General features: G+C 39.1%; 1 protein-coding gene across 3 annotated transcripts in view; it reads left to right on the plus strand.

Annotated features, from left to right (window-relative positions):
* Positions 1-21,551, plus strand: part of LOC133562309 (nuclear factor of activated T-cells, cytoplasmic 1-like) — a 110,967-nt gene that overhangs the window by 40,285 nt on the left and 49,131 nt on the right. For all 3 annotated transcript variants that reach the window (XM_061916357.1, XM_061916356.1, XM_061916359.1), the window contains 2 exons: positions 11,982-12,037; positions 16,607-16,739. In XM_061916357.1, the coding sequence (XP_061772341.1) occupies positions 11,982-12,037; positions 16,607-16,739 (189 nt within the window). The remainder of the gene's footprint in view (positions 1-11,981; positions 12,038-16,606; positions 16,740-21,551) is intronic.

The raw sequence follows: 21,551 nt of genomic DNA on the forward strand, positions 1-21,551 counted from the left end.
GCAGGTAAAGTGCTGATTAAAAGCAAAGGTATCAAATTTGTATGTAAGCAAAATAGTAGCAAAAACAATAGACAACACCAAATGTATCTAGTTTGTCAAAAACAAGAGATAATTTTTTGATGAATTGTTTAGACAGCTGCACATAGGTATATTATTGATTATTGATTAACTCTTGACCTTTGAAGCTATCATAAAGACTATATATACAGTTGTGCACATAAGTTTACATACCCTGGGAGAATTTATGATTTCTTGGCCATTCTTCAGAGAAAAGTTAAATTTTGGTCTCATCACTCCAAATTACTTTGTTCCAGAAGTTTTGAGGCTTTTCTCGGTGCTGTTTGGCGTAATGTAAGCGGGATACTTTGTGACATTTGCGCAAAAATGGCTTTCTTCTGGCAACTCAACCATGCAGCCCATTTTTCTTCAAGTGCCTTCTTATTGTGCATCTTGAAACAGCCACACTACAATTTTTAAGAGAGTCCTGTATTTCTGCTGAAGTTATTTGTGGATTTTTCTTTGCATCTCGAACAATTTTCATGGCTGTTGTGGCTGAAATCTTTGCTGGTCGACTTAAATCCCTCATTTTCCACTTCTTAATCCGACTTTGAACACTGTTGATTGGCATTTTCATTTCCTTGGACACCTTTTTATACCCCTTTCCTGTTTTATGCAGTTCAATTACCTGTTCTCGAAGATCCTTTGATAATTCTTTTGCCTTCCCCATCACTCAAAATCCAGAAACATCTGTGCAGCACTGGATGAAAGATGCAATGGTCTGTCAAAAGCCCAGAAACTCACTGACCTTTTATATACACACATTAATTACAAACAAACAGGTCACAGGTGAGGATTGGAACCTTGATTAGCCTTTCAAACCTGTTTGTGTCAAAGCTTATGCATGTTATCAGATCAAAGTCACTGGGGTATATAAACTTTTGATCAGGGTCATTTGGGTACTTTCTTTTGTCATTTTGATTTAAAAAGACTAAACACAGTTGTTTGCCAATAAAGAACTTCACACAACCATTAACCATGAGTGGAAGAAAGGTTTTTGTGTTATAATTAATATTCTCTGAAGAATGGCCAAGAAATCCTATATTTTCCCAATGTATGTAAACTTATGAGCACGACTGTATATTATTGTATTATTGATGAATACTTATTACCGTATTTCCTTGAATTGTCGCAGGGCATATAGTATGCGCCTGCCTTGAATTAATGCCAGGTCAAACTCGCTTCCCAAAATAATTAACGCATGCTTAGCATTACTGCCTGGTCAAATTTGTGACGTCACGAGTGACACTTTCCCTGTCATCATTTTCAAAATGGAGGTAATACCGGTAATTTAAAATTGCATAAAGGGAAGAAGATTAAGAGCTATTCAGTAGGATTTAAGGTCTAAGCTTGCATCACACTCAAATTTTTACTGCATACCTTTAGTAAGTGCCGGAGTGAGAAGAGGTTTTAAAATAATTAGCGCATGCTTACTTTTACCGCATGCCTTTGGTAAGCGCAGGAGTGAGAAGAGTTTTTTTTTAATTAATTAGCGCCACGGCGGCAATTCAAGTAAATACGGTAGTTTATGACATCACACCTGAAGTTCCTATTGAATAATAAAGTACTTGAATTGATATAGACAACGTTTAGCTGGCGGGCTCTGACTAAAAGGAGAGCTAAACTTGTGTTTTACAGAACGCTAACTCTCTGTTGTTAGCTAGCAATGAAACAGGCTAACGAAGGAACGACCCAGGTCGCATCCTCCAGATTTCCAACATGCCTCTGCTAAAAAATGCGTACTGCCGTGAAAAGTAAGGTCCGTTTTGTAAATTGAGTAAGTTAATTGTGTCTCTTACGTGTTAAGAGTGAAATCCTTGGGGTTGCTGCCGCCATTTTTTTTTCTTGAGTCGATTGTCAATGACTATTGTGATTGATTGATTGATTGAAACTTTTAGTATAGATATTACAGTAGAGTACATATTCAGTACAATTGACCACTAAATGGTAACACCCGAATAAGTTTTTCAACTTGTCTAAGTCGGGGTCCACGTTAATCAATTCATGGTATAAATATACACTATCAGCATAATACAGTCATCACACGAGTTAATTATCAGAGTGTATACATTGAATTATTTACATTATTTCCATTTCAGGGGGTGGGATGTGGAGGGGGGGGGGGGTTAGGTTTGGTTGATATCAGCACTTCAGTCATCAACAATTGCATCATCAGAGAAATGGACATTAAAACAGTGTACGTCTGACTTCGTAGGATATTTACAGCAATCAGTAAGCATAGTGAGTTCAGAAAGTATAATAACAAGTATATACATTTGATTATTTACAATCCGGGGAGGTGGTATGTGGAAGGGGGAGTAGACAAATTTGCCATAAACAAATTGTATTATCAATCGTTGTATCATTGTTGTCATTGTGAAAGAAGATCAAGTGATTAGTGATCAAAATGAGGGCATTGAAATCACATGCACTCGACTTCATGGCCACAACCCTTGCCTCGAAGTTTCCTGTTTAAAATGCTTACGAATGTTAAGCACCGCAGAGGTTAAGGGTGAGACAGAGATGGGGAAGAGGAAGTGGATGACCTGGCTCATATAGGGGTCTTCCTTCTTCTGTCTTTACTTAGTCATGGAGGGGATTCCCCCGTGCCAAACTCTTGTACATGCGCGCCACCTTTGTCTAACCCCTGCACCTCCCATGCCATATGAGTAGTATGACCTCCTGTAGGATGTATTTTTCTTCCTTCAACCAAAACCTCTTCCTCTCTTGCGCGACCGTTTCCTTTCAGTCTCTCTTTTCACAAACAACCGTCTACGTTATCCTCATTTCTTTTTTCTTTTTTACATAGCCCTCTCCTCAATACCCGGTAAAGACATTAACCAGTTTGGAGCTCTGCGCTGCAGGGACCCACGCCCCCGAGCTTGCCGTCCAGATATCACTAGTTTGTTTTCCATATTTGTGGTGTCCACAGGAGAGGTTGGCTGTCTAGTACTTAGTCTGCGTTTACTTGAACTTTTATGACCCACCACATTCGGGGTCTTTAAGTCAAAAAGCCCATTTCAAACACAATTTCACATACGGTGATTCTTCTCTGTCTTCTGATTTACTGTATCCATGTGCAAAAATGACAAATGTAATTATTACTTATATCTCAAATATACCGCACATTACTGTCTTTTTGCAGTAAAGAATATCACCGTTTAATGAAGGTCCACAATTTTAAAGTGGTTGTGATTGTTGGTTTAGAACAGGGGTGTTAAAATACACTTCATTGAGGGCCAATTCGCAGTTATGGTTGCTCTCAGAGGGCCGTTTTTAACAATGAGTAATATATGAATATAAGTGAATGAGTTATATTATTTATATAGCGCTTTTCTCTGGTGACTCAAAGCACTTTTACACAGTGAAATATACATGTGTATATGCATTAACAATATTTTTTTTGTCATAAGCTGCAAAAAAATATTTAGATTTTACTTTAAAAACTGGCAGCTCTGTCACCAGTATTTTACAGTAAAATCAGTGGGGTTTTTTACTGCATATAAAACAATTTAATAAATGGAATAGAATGGAGAAACAATACCACTGTTTTTAGCAGTAAAATTCAAGTAACAGAGCTGTGACTTTTAGTTGTTTTTTTGTTTTTTGTGTGTGTGTGTTTTTTAATGTTTTAGTGTTTTACTGTATATGAAAAAAAAAACAGTACCAAACCCATCCATCCATCCATCCATCATCTACCGCTTATCTGAGGTCGGGTCGCAGGGGCAGCAGCCTAAGCAGGGAAGCCCCGACTTCCCTCTCCCCAGCCAGTACCAAACCCTTTATTTTTTAAATCACAATTATTTAAATTCAACGATTTGGTGCATTTGCAAACAGCTAAAATTATGTATAAAGCAAACTATATCCTGCTACTCAAGAATGTACAACAATTCTTCTCAACAAAAGAGGAGAAATATAACCTTAAGAGGAAAATCGAATTTAAAACATTTGTATGCTCGTACAACACTTAAAACCTTTAGTATATCAGTATGTGGAATTAAATTATGGAACAGATTAACCAAAGAAATCAAACAAAGCACCAAAAATGATTCAGTTAAAGAGACTACTCAAAGTACAAGTGTTCACAAAGTACACAAAACAAGAATTATGAACCCTTTTCTCCCTTTTTTTTATTTTTCATTGAGACAAATACTATTTATGCATTTAATATTTGTTTGCTTACTATAGTGTATTATTTATTTAATATTTATTTGTTCACGGTTCTGTTACAGAGAACAAGGAAATTGGATGAAATTGCTATGGTATTGAAAGGGGTAGGATTAAATAAGCTCTGCTTCTTCCCACGCCTTTTCGGACGTGCTGTAATGAAACAACTGGAATTGTGTGATGCATTACATTGTATCAAATGCGTGTTCGAAATAAACTGAAACTGAACTGAACTGAACTGAAAGTTGATTTTACGGCGTAATTTAACCGTAAAATCTATTGTCAATTTTACAGTCTACAATTTGAAATCATAAGCCAAGCAGATACTTAAGTAAATTATCATGTATTCCAAAATATTTTTGGAATACATGATAATACGATATTTCTGTTCTGATAAAATTGCATTTTAAAAGCTATCCCATTACATTCATTACATTATTTTTAATGTCAAAAGGGAAAGAACAAATATACTTAGTAAGAAAAGATTAAGCATTATATTAATGCATATTATTTCCAGGCTTTCGCGGGCCACATAAAATAATGTGTCGGTCCAGATTTTGCCCCCAGGCCTTGAGTTTGACTTCTGTGATTTAGAAGTACTGTAGAATTAGGGATGTAATGATGAACGATAAACAAAACTTGGTAAGAACTTCCGACGGTTAGTAATATCCTTTTAAATAAAATGTATTGCAAACCGTTCTTTGATAAACTCACAGACCGATGACACAGCTCATTTACTGGAAAAGCAAGTTAGCACAAGCTCGCTAGCTAGCCTAAATGCTAACATGAATTCAAGAGGAATTAAAGTATTTTCCCAATGTAAACTTGAAATAATGTAACCCAGGTTGTCCGGCCCCCTGCCTTTATCCCATTCAGCACAGGGACGCGAACCCTGGCTGTCCACATGGGAGGTGATGTGCAGACCACCAAATTAAAACACTTTTGCAAATCAAAACATAAGATAAACATACATAAACCCTTACATAAAAATAATATTTTTCTTAAAAAGCCAGAAAACAATAAATAGTTTCTTCTGCCAAGAAGTATAAAGTGTGTCCATTTATTTTAATATTTAAAAATAAAAATTGGTTAAAATATTTCAGTGTGTGTATAAGTGCTTTTTGAGCATGTTCAACATTCAACAATGATAACCCTGATAATCTTGGTCCCAATAACGGGGATATGAAGTTTTAATATCATTACGCCCCTATGTAGAAATATAACAAGAAAGCCAATAATTTACAATTACTGAATGGTCCTGATTTATTTTGTAAATTTGGTTAGAATTTTTTGGGGAAAAGCACAAGACTGTACATCCTATCAAAACAACTCACAATTTTAAACCAAAGTATCAAAGTTGTAATACTGCCCTGTACTTGACAACCACTACCCTTAACTCCAAAGTGGATTAAAAATTTCAAAATCTATAAAGCATAATACGTTGTTTTACTTGTTAATTTTACAGTACTATTAGTGTTTAACCATGTCCAACTGCCAATCATTAGTAAACACTTGACTCTTCCACTTCTCCATTGTTTTGATTGTCTTTCTGCCACCCCAGGAGACTGCTCTCATACCCACTGAGCATAGAGCATAGTTGATCCCAGTGTGGGGGCCTTAAAAAAATAATTACTTCTGCGTTTTAACTGCAACATCCCCATTGCTCCACTTAAACACAGAATAAATGACGCCACAAACGCAAAGTTGTTATTGTTTTCTCTTTGTATGCTCACTTTTTCTTTTAGCCTGAGGGCTTGTTTACACTCTGCAGTGGGAAGCGTTTTCAGAGCGTGGTCTGCAAGGGATTTCCTACGGGTTGGTAAAACGGAAGTGGAAGATTTGAGATCTGGTTATCAGTGATTTTCAAATACTATATACAGTAGAGTTTGAATTAAAAGTCCCCCGTTAAGGTTTGTATTCAGGTTAATGTATTAAATATTGTATTTAAAAATATCAGAGTAGCAACTTTTCGAGTCTGGGGTGTTGACTTTATTGAGTGAAAAACCAAATGATTGAGTTTAAACTTCAGTATGTAAATTATTGTTGTTCTTGTGTTGGTTTTTACTGGTGGCATAGTAAATTTCCTAAAGGAGCCACCATATAAACTGAAACATGCAGTGAGCAGAAGAAGAGTAATATTTTGCACCTATTGTTTGCTTTCATTTTTCTATTAAATAAATAGTTTGATTCCCTTTCCATTCGCCTTATTGTGCTTTACATTGCTGACTTCCGTACAGCTGGCATAGTGATGATTTCTGCTCAATGCCCCCATTCATACAGTAAATGCCCTGTGATTAACTAGCAACTAATCCAGGGTGTAGTCTGCCTTTCTAGTGTTTGTGTTCTTGTTTGCCCTACTTTGCCAAGATGGAATGAGTGTTACGGCAGGTAAAAAAGAAATTCACAGATACACAGGAGAGAAAGAGAGATGGGGTAATCCTACACTCTGACTCAGGGCGTGGGGGTGGGGTAAGGGAATTCCCTTGTGAGCTGGATAGTTTTTACATCTGGTCTGATTGGAGCAATGCCCGGGGTTCAGAAGCCTCACACGAGCTGAAACACAGTAGGCAAAAGTTAGCTCTTATCCATGTCTGCTTCAGGTTGCTCTTCTAAGATCATGCAGGCAATAGCGTGCACAGCCAGTTTTTTTTGCAGTAACCCGAAATAAACCTTATCTCATACCCTTTTAACAAAAGAACTTAAACCTTACAGATGGTGATTTGCACAGTTTGATTTCATTCAAACTCAACTTTGTTGAGTCTGTCTACATGGGGCAAGTCTAAACACCAGACATATTGCTCCATGTACTTCCAGCAGTGTGTCTAGTCTACCATTTGGCTTTAGGCAAGGTGTGAATAGTGTTGGCACCAGGTTTTGGTCGTGTTGTAGAATAAAGTGAGCCACCACCCTTTTCTTCAGGATTTAGATGGAAAAAATCCACCACACAAAACTCATTTTGATTTATTGTGTCCAAGTCAAATCACTGTGTCAAAATTTGCTTAAATTTTAGTAACAAATCGATGTACTTACGTCCTGTGACTTATGGTTGTTCCTGTGACTTATGGTTGTTTCTATGAGTGAAAATGGAGAGTTAAATCTTACTTATTCAGACTCTTCAGTGGAACTTGACTCGAGGATCGAGGCTCATTAGGCTAACAAAAGAAAAAGACGACAAACTGTGCATCTGACACAAACTCGCCCACAGTCTTGTGAATGTTGTCCATCTATTCGTCCATTAGCGTTATTGTTTATCCTGGGTAGAGTTGAAGGGAGCTGGAGCTTTTCCCGCCCAATATTAAGAAACAGTTCCCCAGTTCTATATACCATTAACCTCAAAATAGTATACAAAGTATGAAGCGCTGGATCGTCCTATAACCATCAGCCTCAGACTTTAGATCTTTTTCAAGACCAAACCCAAACAGCTGGAGGCTTGACTAAAAGATATAAGCTTACTCCTGGCTTTGACTTTCTCTATGCCGCAGCCACGAATCAAAGCACTCATATTTTCCCAGCGATACACCAAGAATAACCCAGTTTTTGACTCAAAACCTGTCACGTTACCTCTGTCAAGGCATAATTTAGAGCTCACAATCCAAAGCGCATGCATATTTTTCCATTTTTACCAATCTCAGTTTGTCAGAAAACAGGTAATTCAGAGAAAATAACAGATGCATCACTGCCGTTCGTCAAATCCTCTTAAATCTTCCCTGTACGCCATTGTGACTTTCATTAAGACCAAGGGAAATGAACCTTGTACAAGACAGCAAACTATTATGAAAAAAAAAATGATTATGTTAAATTAGCATTTGAATAGAGAAGCCAGTGCAGTTTTACAACAAACATGTAAAGTATTTTATTCAGATCCACTATTCTGCAGACTTTGTCTTCCTCAACTATTGGTCTTAGTGAGCAAACAAAGTAGCATTTTGAGTGAATCAATAAACATATTCATTGTACATGAAATGAGATGGCGATTTTTGAGAGAGTTGCATTGTGTACCGAGTGACTACAATGATGACTGGTTGTCTGTGTTGATCTTGCAGAGCTCCTAAACAGCTTTAAGTGAGTCATGGACAAAAATATCAAAACATGTGTTTATCCATTCCTCAGTTTAATCGGGACAGGATTTTAGCCAACAATTTCCCAGACCAAACTCTGGCCGGGTTTACTCCAAGTATTCCTGTTTAATATCATTGACAGGTAGAGCTGATGATATTGTAACTTAGAGTCATATGTGAATGTGGCTGCATCTTGTGTGGGCGAAGGATGCGTTAAGTGGGAGGATTTGTCTGCATCATAAGTATTTTGAGAAGACGTGAATGGAAATTACTTGTGGTTGTCAGTCGAACAGCATCCTCTGACTAAAAGACTCATATGCCTCCATCCCATGTCATTCTTAGTTTTACATTGACGTCCATAATGGTACCTATTAAAGCATAATTGTTTTGAGTCATGAAACGTGTGAGGAAATATCTAGAGGCAGATATTTTAAAGCAATATTTTTCTCGAGGAGGTAGTAGCTCAGGTCGTGATCAGAAATGTTCCTCCTTGTTACTCTTCCGCAGCCATGGCGAGTGAGATTCTCTCTTGGTTCACCTCACTGTAACCTTAAGAAGGCTCATCTTTTTGCTTCTTATTCCTTTTGTCTGATCTCTTCTGTGCTTTTAGTAATTCTGATGGCCCAAGCAGACTTACCTCAAGCAGAGTTACTTATTCTGTTGTACAATTCATTCACCTACTGAACAGTAATAATGCATTGACTCATGGTTGTGAGTATTATGAGTATTGTGAATTATATTTATATAGCGCTTTTCTCTAGTGACTCAAAACGCTTTACATAGTGAAACCCAATATCTAAGTTACATTTAAACCAGTGTGAGTGGCACTGGGACCAGGTGGGTAAAGTGTCTTGCCCAAGGACACAAAGGCAGTTACTAGGATGGCGGAAGCGGGAATCGAACCTGGAACCCTCAAGTTGCTAGCATGGCCACTCTACTAACCGAGCTATGCCGCTGTATATATATAGTTGTACCATATATACACAGCAGTAGTGTTAATCTCTCATGTGCATGTACAGGAAAACTTCAATTTACGAACTTAATTGGTTCTTGAACGGAGTTTGTAAAAAGAAAAATTTGTATATTGAAGCAAATTTTCTCACACGAAACAATGTATACATGAATAACGGGTTCCAACATCTACAATGGTCCATATTTTAGAAAATAGTTTGTACACTTTGAACACAAAATAAAACGCTATATGATACTGTATTTCAAACAAACATAACAAGAGGGTGATGGATCAACTTTCTCTTTAATAAGTAAATCACAACAACGAGCTGAACTGTCCTCATTTTCAGCTACCCTGCCGACACACACACTGTCACTAGCCATGTGGTGCACTGAAAGTTTGAAATCCCCAAACTTCTTATCTTTAACAGCCAGTTTGCTACACTTCTTACAATTCAAAAACACAATTTTATTTACTTTGTTGGTTAATCTTTTTCCCCCATGTAGCCGGCCGGATACAGAGAAAGGACTGATGGACAGTGTCGACCTGAATGTTTCAATTCACACATCACTTCATCAATCCATTGCTTTCTTTGGACTCAAATTGAACTATCAATCCATCCATTTTTTTCTACCGCTTATTCCCTTTGGGGTCGCAGGGGGCGCTGGTGCCTATCTCAGCTACAATCGGGCGGAAGGTGGCGTACACCCTGGACAATTTGCCACCTCATTGCAGGGCCAACACAGATAGACAGACAACATTCACACACTAGGGCCCATTTAGTGTTGCCAATCAACCTATCCCCAGGTGCATGTCTTTGGAAGTGGGAGGAAGCCGGAGTACCCGGAGGGAACCCACGCATTCACGGGGAGGACATGCAAACTCCACACAGGATTGAACCCCAGACTACTCAGGACCTTCGTATTGTGAGGCAGACACACTAACCCCCCTTCCACCGTGAAGCCCTCATATTGAACTAGTAGAACTATTTAAAAAAATCTGTGAAACGACTGAAAAAACACTTAAAGTGCACAAAGTAGCAATTAGCACAGTGGCTAATGACTGTGCTGCTTTGCTGACTGCATTAGCACAGAGTCTGATAAGCCCGCCCACCTATTGTGTGCACTGCAGGCACACAATAGGTAGCTAAAACGTCCGTACACTGAGACAAGGTTCGTACAGCAAAGCGTTTTTATTTGGTCTTTGGTTTTAAAGTTTTGTATAAATAAATTGAGGTTCCACTGAACTCGTCAAAATAAACCTCTCATCAAACTCTATATGATTATTATGGACGGTGCTGTTGACCTTACTACCATGGTTAACTAATAACCAGTGATGGGCAAGCTTCTTGGAAAATGTAGTAAGCTAAGCTACAAGTTACACTCGATTAATTGTAGCTACAACTCCCTCCGCGGACTATGGGCTTATAAGGTTAACAAATAAAATGAATGTTTTGGGAATTGTTTTATCCAAACGCATACATTTGTCCAAAGGTGGATAATTAAACGCATTGTGGGTTTCCTGGAAGATGTCTACATCGTTAAAAGAAACATTTACGGAAGAGAATCCCTCTTACATATTCCACTAGTTTTTTTGTTTGTTTTTTTAAATCACCGCTTGAGTATTCCCATTTTTCAGACTCCCTCATCCTCATTTGGTATGTGCGTGTCTGTTATGATTCCAATTCATAGTTCCATGACCCGCCCTATATTGCCTCTGATTGGCCTGCCCATAAGGTTTTGCCCTAACCTTAATTAATCCTGATTCATCATAGTAAACCATTCAGTCGTCATTGATTTTTCCCGTATAATGTTGTCTCTTGCCCGTGGAGTTCAATATCGTCAATTTTTCTATTTCTTTCCTCTTTCTCTTCTTCCTCTCTTCTTTTGTAGCTTTTAGCTTTGTAGCTAAGCTACCCGCTGCATGGGTCTAAAAATAGCTAAGCTATGGGAATCGCTAATCGTTTAAAAAATAGCCAAGCTACTGGGAAATGTAGTTAAGCTTACGTAGCTTCGCTACATGTAGCGAGCTAGGCCCCAACACTTCTAATAACATGATTCTTTAAGGTACAATCCTTTATTATTATACCTTATCTGGTAGCCTCTTTTCTCAAATGAGCAAACCTCACCAGTAGCCACTGCTACACACAGTTGAAAAAGTCCAACATTAGTATCAGTGGACTACGTTGCTCATGCTTGTCTGTGCCACATTCAGTTGAGTCATGATAGCCATGAAAAAGAGAAAAGAAAATTGCACTGTGGTCTGTGCTAATTGCTCGATCAGAGCCTTGACTAATTGTTCCTTGAGGTGCGGTATGACATTATAGGAAATAACCTACAGTGTGCAGAGCTCTAAAATGTATGTCACAACTCACAAGCCTTTCATTGCATGGCAGAAAACAAATACTACTTACCACAACAAGCTGGAAATTAAAAAAAAAAAAAAGGAATATTTCAATAGAGAAAGTCGGATTTAAGTATTTTAAATGACCCATTAGATTAAGATCGAGGAATATAAATGTAGGTATGTACAGAGAATTGAAAGTGAAAGAGGAGACCTGAAAAAACTCATTGACACTGAATTAATCACACACAAATGTCTCCAGCATTCTTTAAGTTGGTGCATCAAATGAATAAACTTGAGATGAGTAATTACACTCTAGTAACACTCGCACATGTGTACACGGTATACAGTGATCGTAATTTTTTAACCATAATCTGATTGTGTTCAACCTTTTTTGTGTGCAGATGGTCATCATCTGTGGGAAACAGAAGCCAAAGTTGACAAAGACTCCGTCAAATCTGTAAGTGTCCCTCAATGACATGACTGTTCATGCTCTCCTATCCTCCCCTGACACTTTCTGGCTGTCTCTCTGTAATCTGTCCCCTCGTCACATGATGTAACCTTCGCTAAGGCATTACAGGTGGCTTCAAGACGCCGATGATTAGCCCATGCAATCCCGAATGGAATTTTCATGCAAAAAAGTTACTCTCTCAAGCAACCAAGTCGCTTGCGCATCAATGACATTCTCATTGAAAACATAAACAAGCCTACACACACACACAAACACGCAAACACACGCACACACACACACACACACACACGCAAACACGCAAACACACACACACATTATTCTATTGTTACCTTCTTGAGACCTCCGAATAATTCCTACCTCTTTAGGACCACCCTTTCTAGATATATAAAGATTTTTTTTTACAACATTAATAATACATACATACTATGCAAATATAACAACGTTTGTTGCGAAAAAGAAAAAGGTCACAGTTTTAAAAAAAAACAACTTAGAATTTTGGCAGTTTTATAATAAAAAGTCGGAATTTACTCAATGCAAATCAACATTTTACAACAAAAACAGAACATTTTTGCAATATCATGATAAAAGTTGGAATTTTACTCTCAATAACAGTCGCAGTTTTACAAGAAAAGTTTTAAATTTTGGCAATCTTATAATAATCATTGGAATTCTTACTTGGCAATATTGTGATAAATGTCAGAATTCTCTACGACAAATGTCACCATTTTGCATTAAAAAGTAATAATTTTACATAAAAAATAATTTTACGAGAAAATATTGCAATATTACAGAAAAACAAAGTATATGACAATTTGTTACCAATTTTATAAGAAAAAAGTCGACACAATGTGAGAAAAAAAACACTGCTTTTAGTTCATTTATTTTTTGTTTGTAATTGGTTTTTAATCTCTGCGATGAGATGGCGACTTGTCCAGGGTGTACGCCGCCTTCCGCCCGATTGTAGCTGAGATAGGCACCAGCGCCCTACGCGACCCCAAAGGGAAAAAGCGGTAAAAAAATGGATGGATGGTTTTTAATCGTCATTATTTACTTCAAGTTACTACAGTATGTCTCTATAAACAGATTTATTGGTTAGGCTTTGGTACTTATAGACTATTTGATCTGTAACATTTTTATTATATAAAACGGACCAAACTCGCCACAAAATTAACGAGAACAATTCAATTTAAAGTTTGGAAATTGGTTTCAGGGGTCGGCGCCTATATGCAGTAAATATGGAAATCATCATGAGAAGGAAAGGTCAATTGTTTTGCGCATGTCCTTCAAGTCTTGAAAGTACGGAACAGGACTTTAAAGAGTGTTTCCTTGTAGGTAGTGGCTGCGTTTTGAGTCACTAATCACTTCCCTCATTACTGCGCCGAGCAGAAGCGTACACGCCTAAATGCTGCAACTTCATGTTGCTTTTCAGGTGAAGTGATTGCATCAGGACGGTAAATAATGAACTCTGGTAATTAGCCTGATATCTAAAGCCTGAGTCCCGATTGCTTGGAAAAATAAGCAGTGAGCGGGACGCAGCGAGGGAGGTAGTTTGGACACGCGAGGTCAGTGAAATGCGAATACCACAGTAGGAAGAGACAGCAGGAGAGCGTTGGAATTCTTTTCTTATGTCACCCGACTGTCTTAACACGCTCCAGACTGCCTGCGTTTGCTTTTATTGCCATTGGAAGTGTGCTAACATTCACTGTGAGGGGAAAGAAGAGGGAAAGCCTTACAGACGCACACATTTTACCCTCACAGCCACCTGCATATTTTCTTTATAATCATCTGGACGGCAGACCAGGTCAGGCCCCTGTCCCCCCCTCCATTGTTTTTGTTCTCCACTATGGCCAATGTAAACCTGCTCTCTGTCAACGTGCACCGTTCTAGCCTGTTTACACCCAAACCGGAGTGACACCCAAGAAACCAGATACATAGACTCATTACAAACGCACATTTTTTTCTCTTTGTGTTTAAGAGAAAAAGCATGAAAAAGAGTCACATCCGTCCGGACTTGCCAAGTCTTACTGTGTGCTGTGCAAACAAATAAGACCGCTACTTCTCGTTGGTCGTGCTGTACAGGGATAAAGCTAAAGCCCGGGGGTTTCCTCAGACACAAACATGGGCACTAAACCAACCGCACGGGCTCTACTGTGCCATCTAAACAGCCCAAACTAATTTGAACCATTTCCTACTTCCACTTCTTGGAAACATTTCCAGCTGCATTGCGAGGAAAAACATTAATTACTACGTAGCTGTCTGTAGAGTAGTATCTCCACCTACAAGCTTAATTAGTTCTGTGACGGCGCTCTTAACTCAAAACACTTGTAACTCAGATCAACATCTTCCAGTGAAATTTGAATCAATGTATTGCTGCTTCTCCCTCTGAAAAACTGCACCATTTTAACATGTACCATACCTGTTCAAAAGAAAAACACACTTATGTTGTATAAAAACTATACAATAAAATGCATTACGAACAACTAGCGTAGTTTAGACTTAGACAAATTTGAATGATCCACAAGGGAAATAGTTCCACACAGTAGCTCAGTTTCAAAGGATGGAAAGGGTAAGGATGGAAGGGATAATGCAGGTAATAAGTACACCAAAAACGTACCGTAGTAGCAATATAAAATATAACATATATGTAGCATTTATATATTACATATACAGTATATAATATATACTGAAATATTATGTTATTATATTATATTATATGGGGCAGCACGATACGAAGGTCCCGAGTAGTCCTGGGTTCAATCCCGGGCTCGGGATATTTCTGTGTGGAGTTTGCATGTTCTCCCCGTGACTGCGTAGGTTCTTCCGGGTACTCCAGCTTCCTCCCACTTCCAAAGACATGCACCTGGGGATAGGTTGATTGGCAACACTAAATTTGCCCTAGTGTGTGAATGTGAGTGTGAATGTTGTCTGTCTATCTGTGTTGGCCCTGTGATGAGGTGGCGACATGTCCAGGGGGTACCCCGCCTTCCGCCAGATTGTATTTGAAATAGGCACCAGCGACCCCAGAGAGAATAAGTGGTAAAAAATGAATGGGATGGATTGTATTATATATTTATATAATGTTTACAATACATAAGAAATCCCAATTACCATGTACAATATTACAGTATATGTAATTGGGGGGACGGGTTGGCGAAGTTGGTAGAGTGGCTGTGCCAGCAATCTGAGGGTTACTGGTTCAATCCCCACCTTCTACCATACTATTCACGTCCGTTGTGTCCTTGGGCAAGACACTTCACCCTTGCTCCTGATGGGACCTGGTGAGCACCTTGCATGGCAGCCCCCGCCGTCAGTGTGTGAATGTGTGTGTGAATGGGTGAATGTGGAAAATACTGTCAAAGCGCTTTGGGCTCCTTAAAAAGGGGTAGAAAAGCGCTATGGAAGTACAACCCATTTACAATTTACCATAAAAGCTGCAGCAAAATCAAAACAAAAAAAACATAACACTTTAATATGGGGAACATATTCACCATTAATTAGTTGCTTATTGCAAATTAGTCACATATTGGCTCTTAATTACTCATTATTAAGTACTTATTAATGCCTTATTCTGCATGGCCTTATTATAACCCTAACCATAACCAAATAACTCTAAATTAAGTCTTTGTTACTTAGAATATGTTTCCCATACTAAAGTGTTTCCAAAAAAAACAATTTAGTAGCAAATATATGTACAGCATTGTAAAGCATAGAGTGGACTTCTAGTGCATCTCCTTCAAGCTGCTTTGCCGTCAAACACTCCATCAACAGTTCTTCCATATTTTCATTGACTTATGTCCGCTATTTAGATTTTATTTTAACATCCTGGGCTGGCGGTAGACTCACTCTGCTCCAGTATGGAGCAGTGTTTGCACAAATGGTTTCGCCGAGTCAGCAACACGATCTATCATGTGTTTTGTAATGCATTTATTTAATTCATTTAATATAATCCTCTTCTTCTCAGCACTGACCTTAACAGTCACTTTCTTCTCAGTGGCCTTGTGGTTAGAGTGTCCGCCTAGGTCGTGAGTTCAAACCCAGCCCGAGTCATACCAAAAACTATAAAAATGGGACCCATTACCTCTCTGCTTGGCACTCAGCATCATGGGTTGAAATTGGGGGTTAAATCACCAAAATGATTCCCGAGCCTGGCCACCGCCACTGCTGCTCACTGCTCCCCTCACCTCCCAGGGGGTGGAACAAGGAGATGGGTCAAATGCAAAGAGTAATTTCACCACACGTAGTGTGTGTATGAGACTATCAGTGGTACTTTAACTTTCCTTCCCTTGAAAAACAAAGTCATGTCGATCTCTGGCTATTATAATAGCGAGTAGAACCGGATGTTTTGGGCAGATCTTATAGGGCGAGGATGCGTGTATCTTAAATGTGTGCTTGCAACTTGAAGCAGAACAACTCTTATCTGAAAACACTTTTAAGTTGAGGTGCCACTGTACTACTAACTAAAGCAGACAATGTTCGAGCCAGAATCCCAATTGAATCACAAGTATTTTACCATCTGTCCATCTAGTAATACAATGTTGTTGTTTTTTTTTATTTCAGAATACACTTTTTGTTGAGATCCCACCATACCGGAACCAGAGAATAGCTAACCCGGTGCAGGTAAACTTCTACGTGTGCAACGGCAAGAGGAAGAGGAGCCAATATCAGCAATTCACCTACATTCCTCCCAATGGTAATCATCATGACTATCATCCATTTCACAAGCTACTGTAAAATGAGTACAATAAAAAAGAAATAATTAGTTCCCTGCATCCATATAATTCATTTATCAAGCTTTCCTAGTTACCCGAATTGCGTCATTTCGGTCTTATTTTTGCACATTACTGCATGGTTGCTTGTGAATGTGTGAGGTGTGTTTATTCAGTAGTGAGGTCGCGTTCCCCAGCGATGAGGTTTACTTGCTGAGTGACAGCGCCTTGGAGCAGTGTTGATGTAGACAAGTCAATCCCCCCGCGACCTAACTCTCACACCCCCCTCATCACACAATGCCCGCCTGGTTCACCAACGCACTCACAAACGCAAAGTTATGTGTGTGTGTGCATATATGCACTTGCACATGCAGCTCTTTACTCGGTTTTTCGTGTAGAAACCTGAAAACATGGGAGTATTTCTCGCTGTTGTTGCAGACAACCGTCACTTTGGAATGTGAAGAATGAATTAGCTAGTGTAAAAAGTTGTGCATGACAAACCTTGCGTAAAATGAAACTTGCTACTGGTAAAACAAAACAAAGACGTAGTGCACTTTCGGTGCGAGGTTTAACAAGAGTAACTTTCTGTTTGCAACTCAGACAAATCTGCGTTTGCATCGATCAGCCTCTAATTGGTCCAGCGTTGCTAGGATATCGTGCACCGTGTTGTATGTACACAGCTCCTAATAAGGTCTGACGTGGAGATAATCAACAGATGTATTTATAGCTACAGGAGATAAGTGACTTGGAATTTGGACAAGGTTCTGAGAGAAAAGTAGTGCACGGCCCTATTTAGAGATTCATGATTACTTTAATGAATAAGTACATTGTGGGTAATTGGGCCAGTTAAGGGGAGACAAACTGTGGCCTTATATAGTATATCCACTTTATATACTGTACTGTCTCGAAGAAAAGGAGCCTTATCGGGTCCCTCTTACTCATCCACAATCATTTTCCCTGAGCATAAACACAGGCCTAATTAAAAGATTTCTCTTTGGCTGCCAGGTCAACCACAAATGCAGTGTAGACCACACAAGCGGGGGCCAATAGAGTATAATTAACTCTCTGGTGTTACGGACAAAGGGCTGAACAACAACCAATTTGGTGCTACTTTGAGATGTACCAGTACCACCATTTAAAAACATGTTCACAGAAAAGACTATTAATCTTATAATTTGTGTTAACACGCCCACAGTAGTCATGGTATCTTGAATACAATCATGTTTTCAATACAGCAACAAAGAATGAGGAAATCCTGTTTAAACTTTTTTTGCTGTAAGGCACTTAAGTGTGTGTGTGTGTGTGTGTGTGTGTGTGTGTGTGTGTGTGTGTGTGTGTGTGTGTGTGTGTGTGTGTGTGTGTGTCGACAGTGAAGGAAACAACCAACACTGTGGCCAGGTACTAAATTGTGCTCGGGACACCCACACATATGCACTGTTGTCAACACTTTCTTGCTTTCCGATCCGAAAGGGACTCTTCCGGCCCCCTGTCACACTTCAAGCACATTTGTGGTCACTGACGTTATTGACAGAAAAACATTTCTTTCACACTTAGCTGTCGGCTAATCTATAAAAAAACAAAACCGACACTTAATATAGACTTGTTTGAAAGAGCGGAAGGATGAAGCAAACGCTATGTGGTAAACATGTTGGTGAAACTACCTTGATTTTCCATTCAGGCTACGGGTTCCTTGGTATTTCCAAATGCTAATGAAAATGGTGTTCATAATTTTGCTTCAAAATAGACATTGTGTCTAAAATTGGCGGCAAAAATCCAAATATCAATATTACTCATATATAGGATTGTAATGCTACTTGTATTCGTAGTATGATTTTTCAGTTCGATAAAAGTAGAACCCCTGCGGACTACCAATACGGACACAGAGTCTCAACATCGATGGCATTAATCAAAATAATGCAAGAAATTACCTATGCAATAGATTGTAAACATTATGTAGCGGCAGTGTTAATGGACTTAACAAAAGCATATAACACATTTACCCACAATATCTTAATGGACAAATTAAAACGGTATGGCATCAGAGGGCTGGTCTTGACCTGGGTAAAAACTAGTGAACCAAATCTGTAAGCAATATGTGAATCTAGGCCAGGGGTCGGCAACCTTTACCACTCAAAGAGCCATTTTGACCCGTTTCACAAAATAAAGAAGACAATGGGAGCCACAAAACTCTTTTGAAATTTAAAATGAAATAACACAGCATAAAGAGTTTTATTTTGCTTTGTGCTATGTATAGACCAGGGGTCTTAGACACTCGGCCCGCGACTTTTACATGAATTGCGCTTGACAGCATTACACTTGACAGACCTCCCAAATTTTCAGGGAGGTTCGCGAATTTTCAAAGCAACCATTCTCGCGAATATCTGCTGATGGTCACTCAGATAACAAAAATAAGGGTGTGCTATGAAGCCACTGTATTTGACGCCTTCTACAACATGTACGAACAGCTTGCAAGCCCAGTACATGTTGTATGTGGGTTACACAGGTGGACGTACACGACTGCAAGGCATAGTTGTTCAACAGCCATAAAGGGCCACACTGAAGGTTGTGGGGCGCCCCCAACCCCGCCCACCTCAACCGACGCACGGAGGGAGGGGTGGGGAGGGCGCGGGGGGTTTGGTGCTAGCGGGGTGTATAATATAGTCAGGAATAGTCATGGATGCAAAGGATTCTGGGTATTTGTTGAGTTGCATTTATGTTGTGTTACTGTGAGGATGTTCTCCCGAAATGTGATTGTCATTCTTGTTTGGTGTGGGTTCACAGTGTGGTGCATATTAGTAAGAGTGTTTAAGTTTTTTATATCACAACCTTCAGTGTAACCTGTATGGCTGTTGACCAAGTATGCCTTGCAGTCTCGTACGTGTGACGATGGTAGAACCGAAATGCATGCGTCCGGCCGGCACGCAGTCAGCATGGTGGAAAGGCGGGCGCGATGACATGTTGTAGAGGACGTTAAAAGTAAAGCCATCATGGCACGCCCTCAATGTTGTAGTCCGAGTGAAAATCGCAGAATGTTAGCCCCGAGTGATGTCCGGGAGAGGTACCAAAATCCGGAAACTCCCCGAAATAATTGGGGGGGTCGGCGATTATGCAGCTGAGCAACATCAGAGTGGGCAGAGAGTCGCGGGTTAACCACCCCTGATCTAGGCGAACACGAGTTTATAGCTCTAAGTATAATTTGCGGCGTTCCCCAGGGAACAGTACTGGAACCAAAATGTGTCCCTGTCTGGAGACTCTTCCATCTTTAAAATCTGCTTGGGAACACTTCTTCTTACCGTTGAAATATGTAAATGTACAACGATGAAAGCAGGGTGCCAGTATTATTCAGAGATTAAGAACGGTGCTGGAAGTAGGAACTACTGTATTAATGCTGCACATCAGCCAATAAGAAACTTAAATGTTCCCAAAAATAAAATAGTTATTCAGGCTGTTCAAACTCTATATACAACACATATTCTGCATTGAATGTGATTTGATGGCATGTGTGTATGTGTAAGATCAGTCACACTTTTCTAGCAGATATATTTCATCACATTTAAATTAAAATTAAATATTAACTCTTAATATGTTATATAAATGTTAAATCCAAACCTAAATCTTGAATATGAATCTATATAATAAATTTAAACCTAAATCTTGAATCTAAACATGTATTTTTAATCTAAATAATCCAAATCTAAATGTCAGCGCTAAATGTTAAATCTCAACCTAAATGTTAAATCTAAATCTGAATGTGTGCGCTAAATGTTAAATCTATCACATACAAATAGAATAATATGTATTCATGCACACTGCATCCCTTAGAAGCAATTCCATTCATTGCCAAATGCGGCGGTGCAGCATCGACGTGTTTGAGTGTCTCCTTGACTTCATGCAACACAACTTGCACACTAACACGTTGAGAGCTAACATTTTAAAAAATATTTTGCAACTTTTATCTGCATCATTTGTCATTAGGCGTAGGTCATGTTTCTTTCTTCCGCAATAATAAAAAAAAAAAAATGTAAGATTGGTGGAATATTGACATTCTATAAATGTTCATCTTCACACCGGGCGAGTGGTTTAGCGCTCACATTTAGATTGAGTATTTAGGATTTGATTTTACATTTAGCTCTCACATTTAGATTTAGTATTTATATTGGGACGGCGTGGCGCAGTGGGGAGAGTGGCCGTCCGCAACCCGAGCGTCCCTGGTTCAATTCCCACCTAGTACCAACCTCGTCACGTCCGTTGTGTCCTGAGCAAGACACTTCACCCTTGCTCCTGATGGGTGCTGGTTGGCGCCTTGCATGGCAGCTCCCTCCATCAGTGTGTGAATGTGTGTGTGAATGGGTAAATGTGGAAGTAGTGTCAAAGCGCTTTGAGTACCTTGAAGGTAGAAAAGCGCTATACAAGTACAACCCATTTATCATTTATTTATTTATATTTAACATTTAGGTTTAGATTTAACATTTAGGTTTGGATTTAATATTTAGGTTCAGATTCAACTTTTAGGTTTAGGTCTAACGTATGGATTTTGATTTAATATTGAGGTTTAGATTTAACCTGCAACAAGGTGGCAACTTGTCCAGGGTGTACACCGCCTTCCGTCCAATTGTAGCTGGTATAGGCACCAGCATCTCCCGCGACCCCAAAGGGAATAAGCGGTAGAAAAGGAATGGATGGATGGTTTATATTTAACATTTAGTTTTAGGTCTACCGTATAGGTTTGGATTTAATATTTAGGTTTTGATTCAACATGTAGGTCTAGATTTAACATATGGCGCTTACATTTAGAT

The sequence above is a fragment of the Nerophis ophidion genome, linkage group LG11, assembly GCF_033978795.1.
Source record: "Nerophis ophidion isolate RoL-2023_Sa linkage group LG11, RoL_Noph_v1.0, whole genome shotgun sequence".
NCBI lineage: Eukaryota > Metazoa > Chordata > Actinopteri > Syngnathiformes > Syngnathidae > Nerophis > Nerophis ophidion.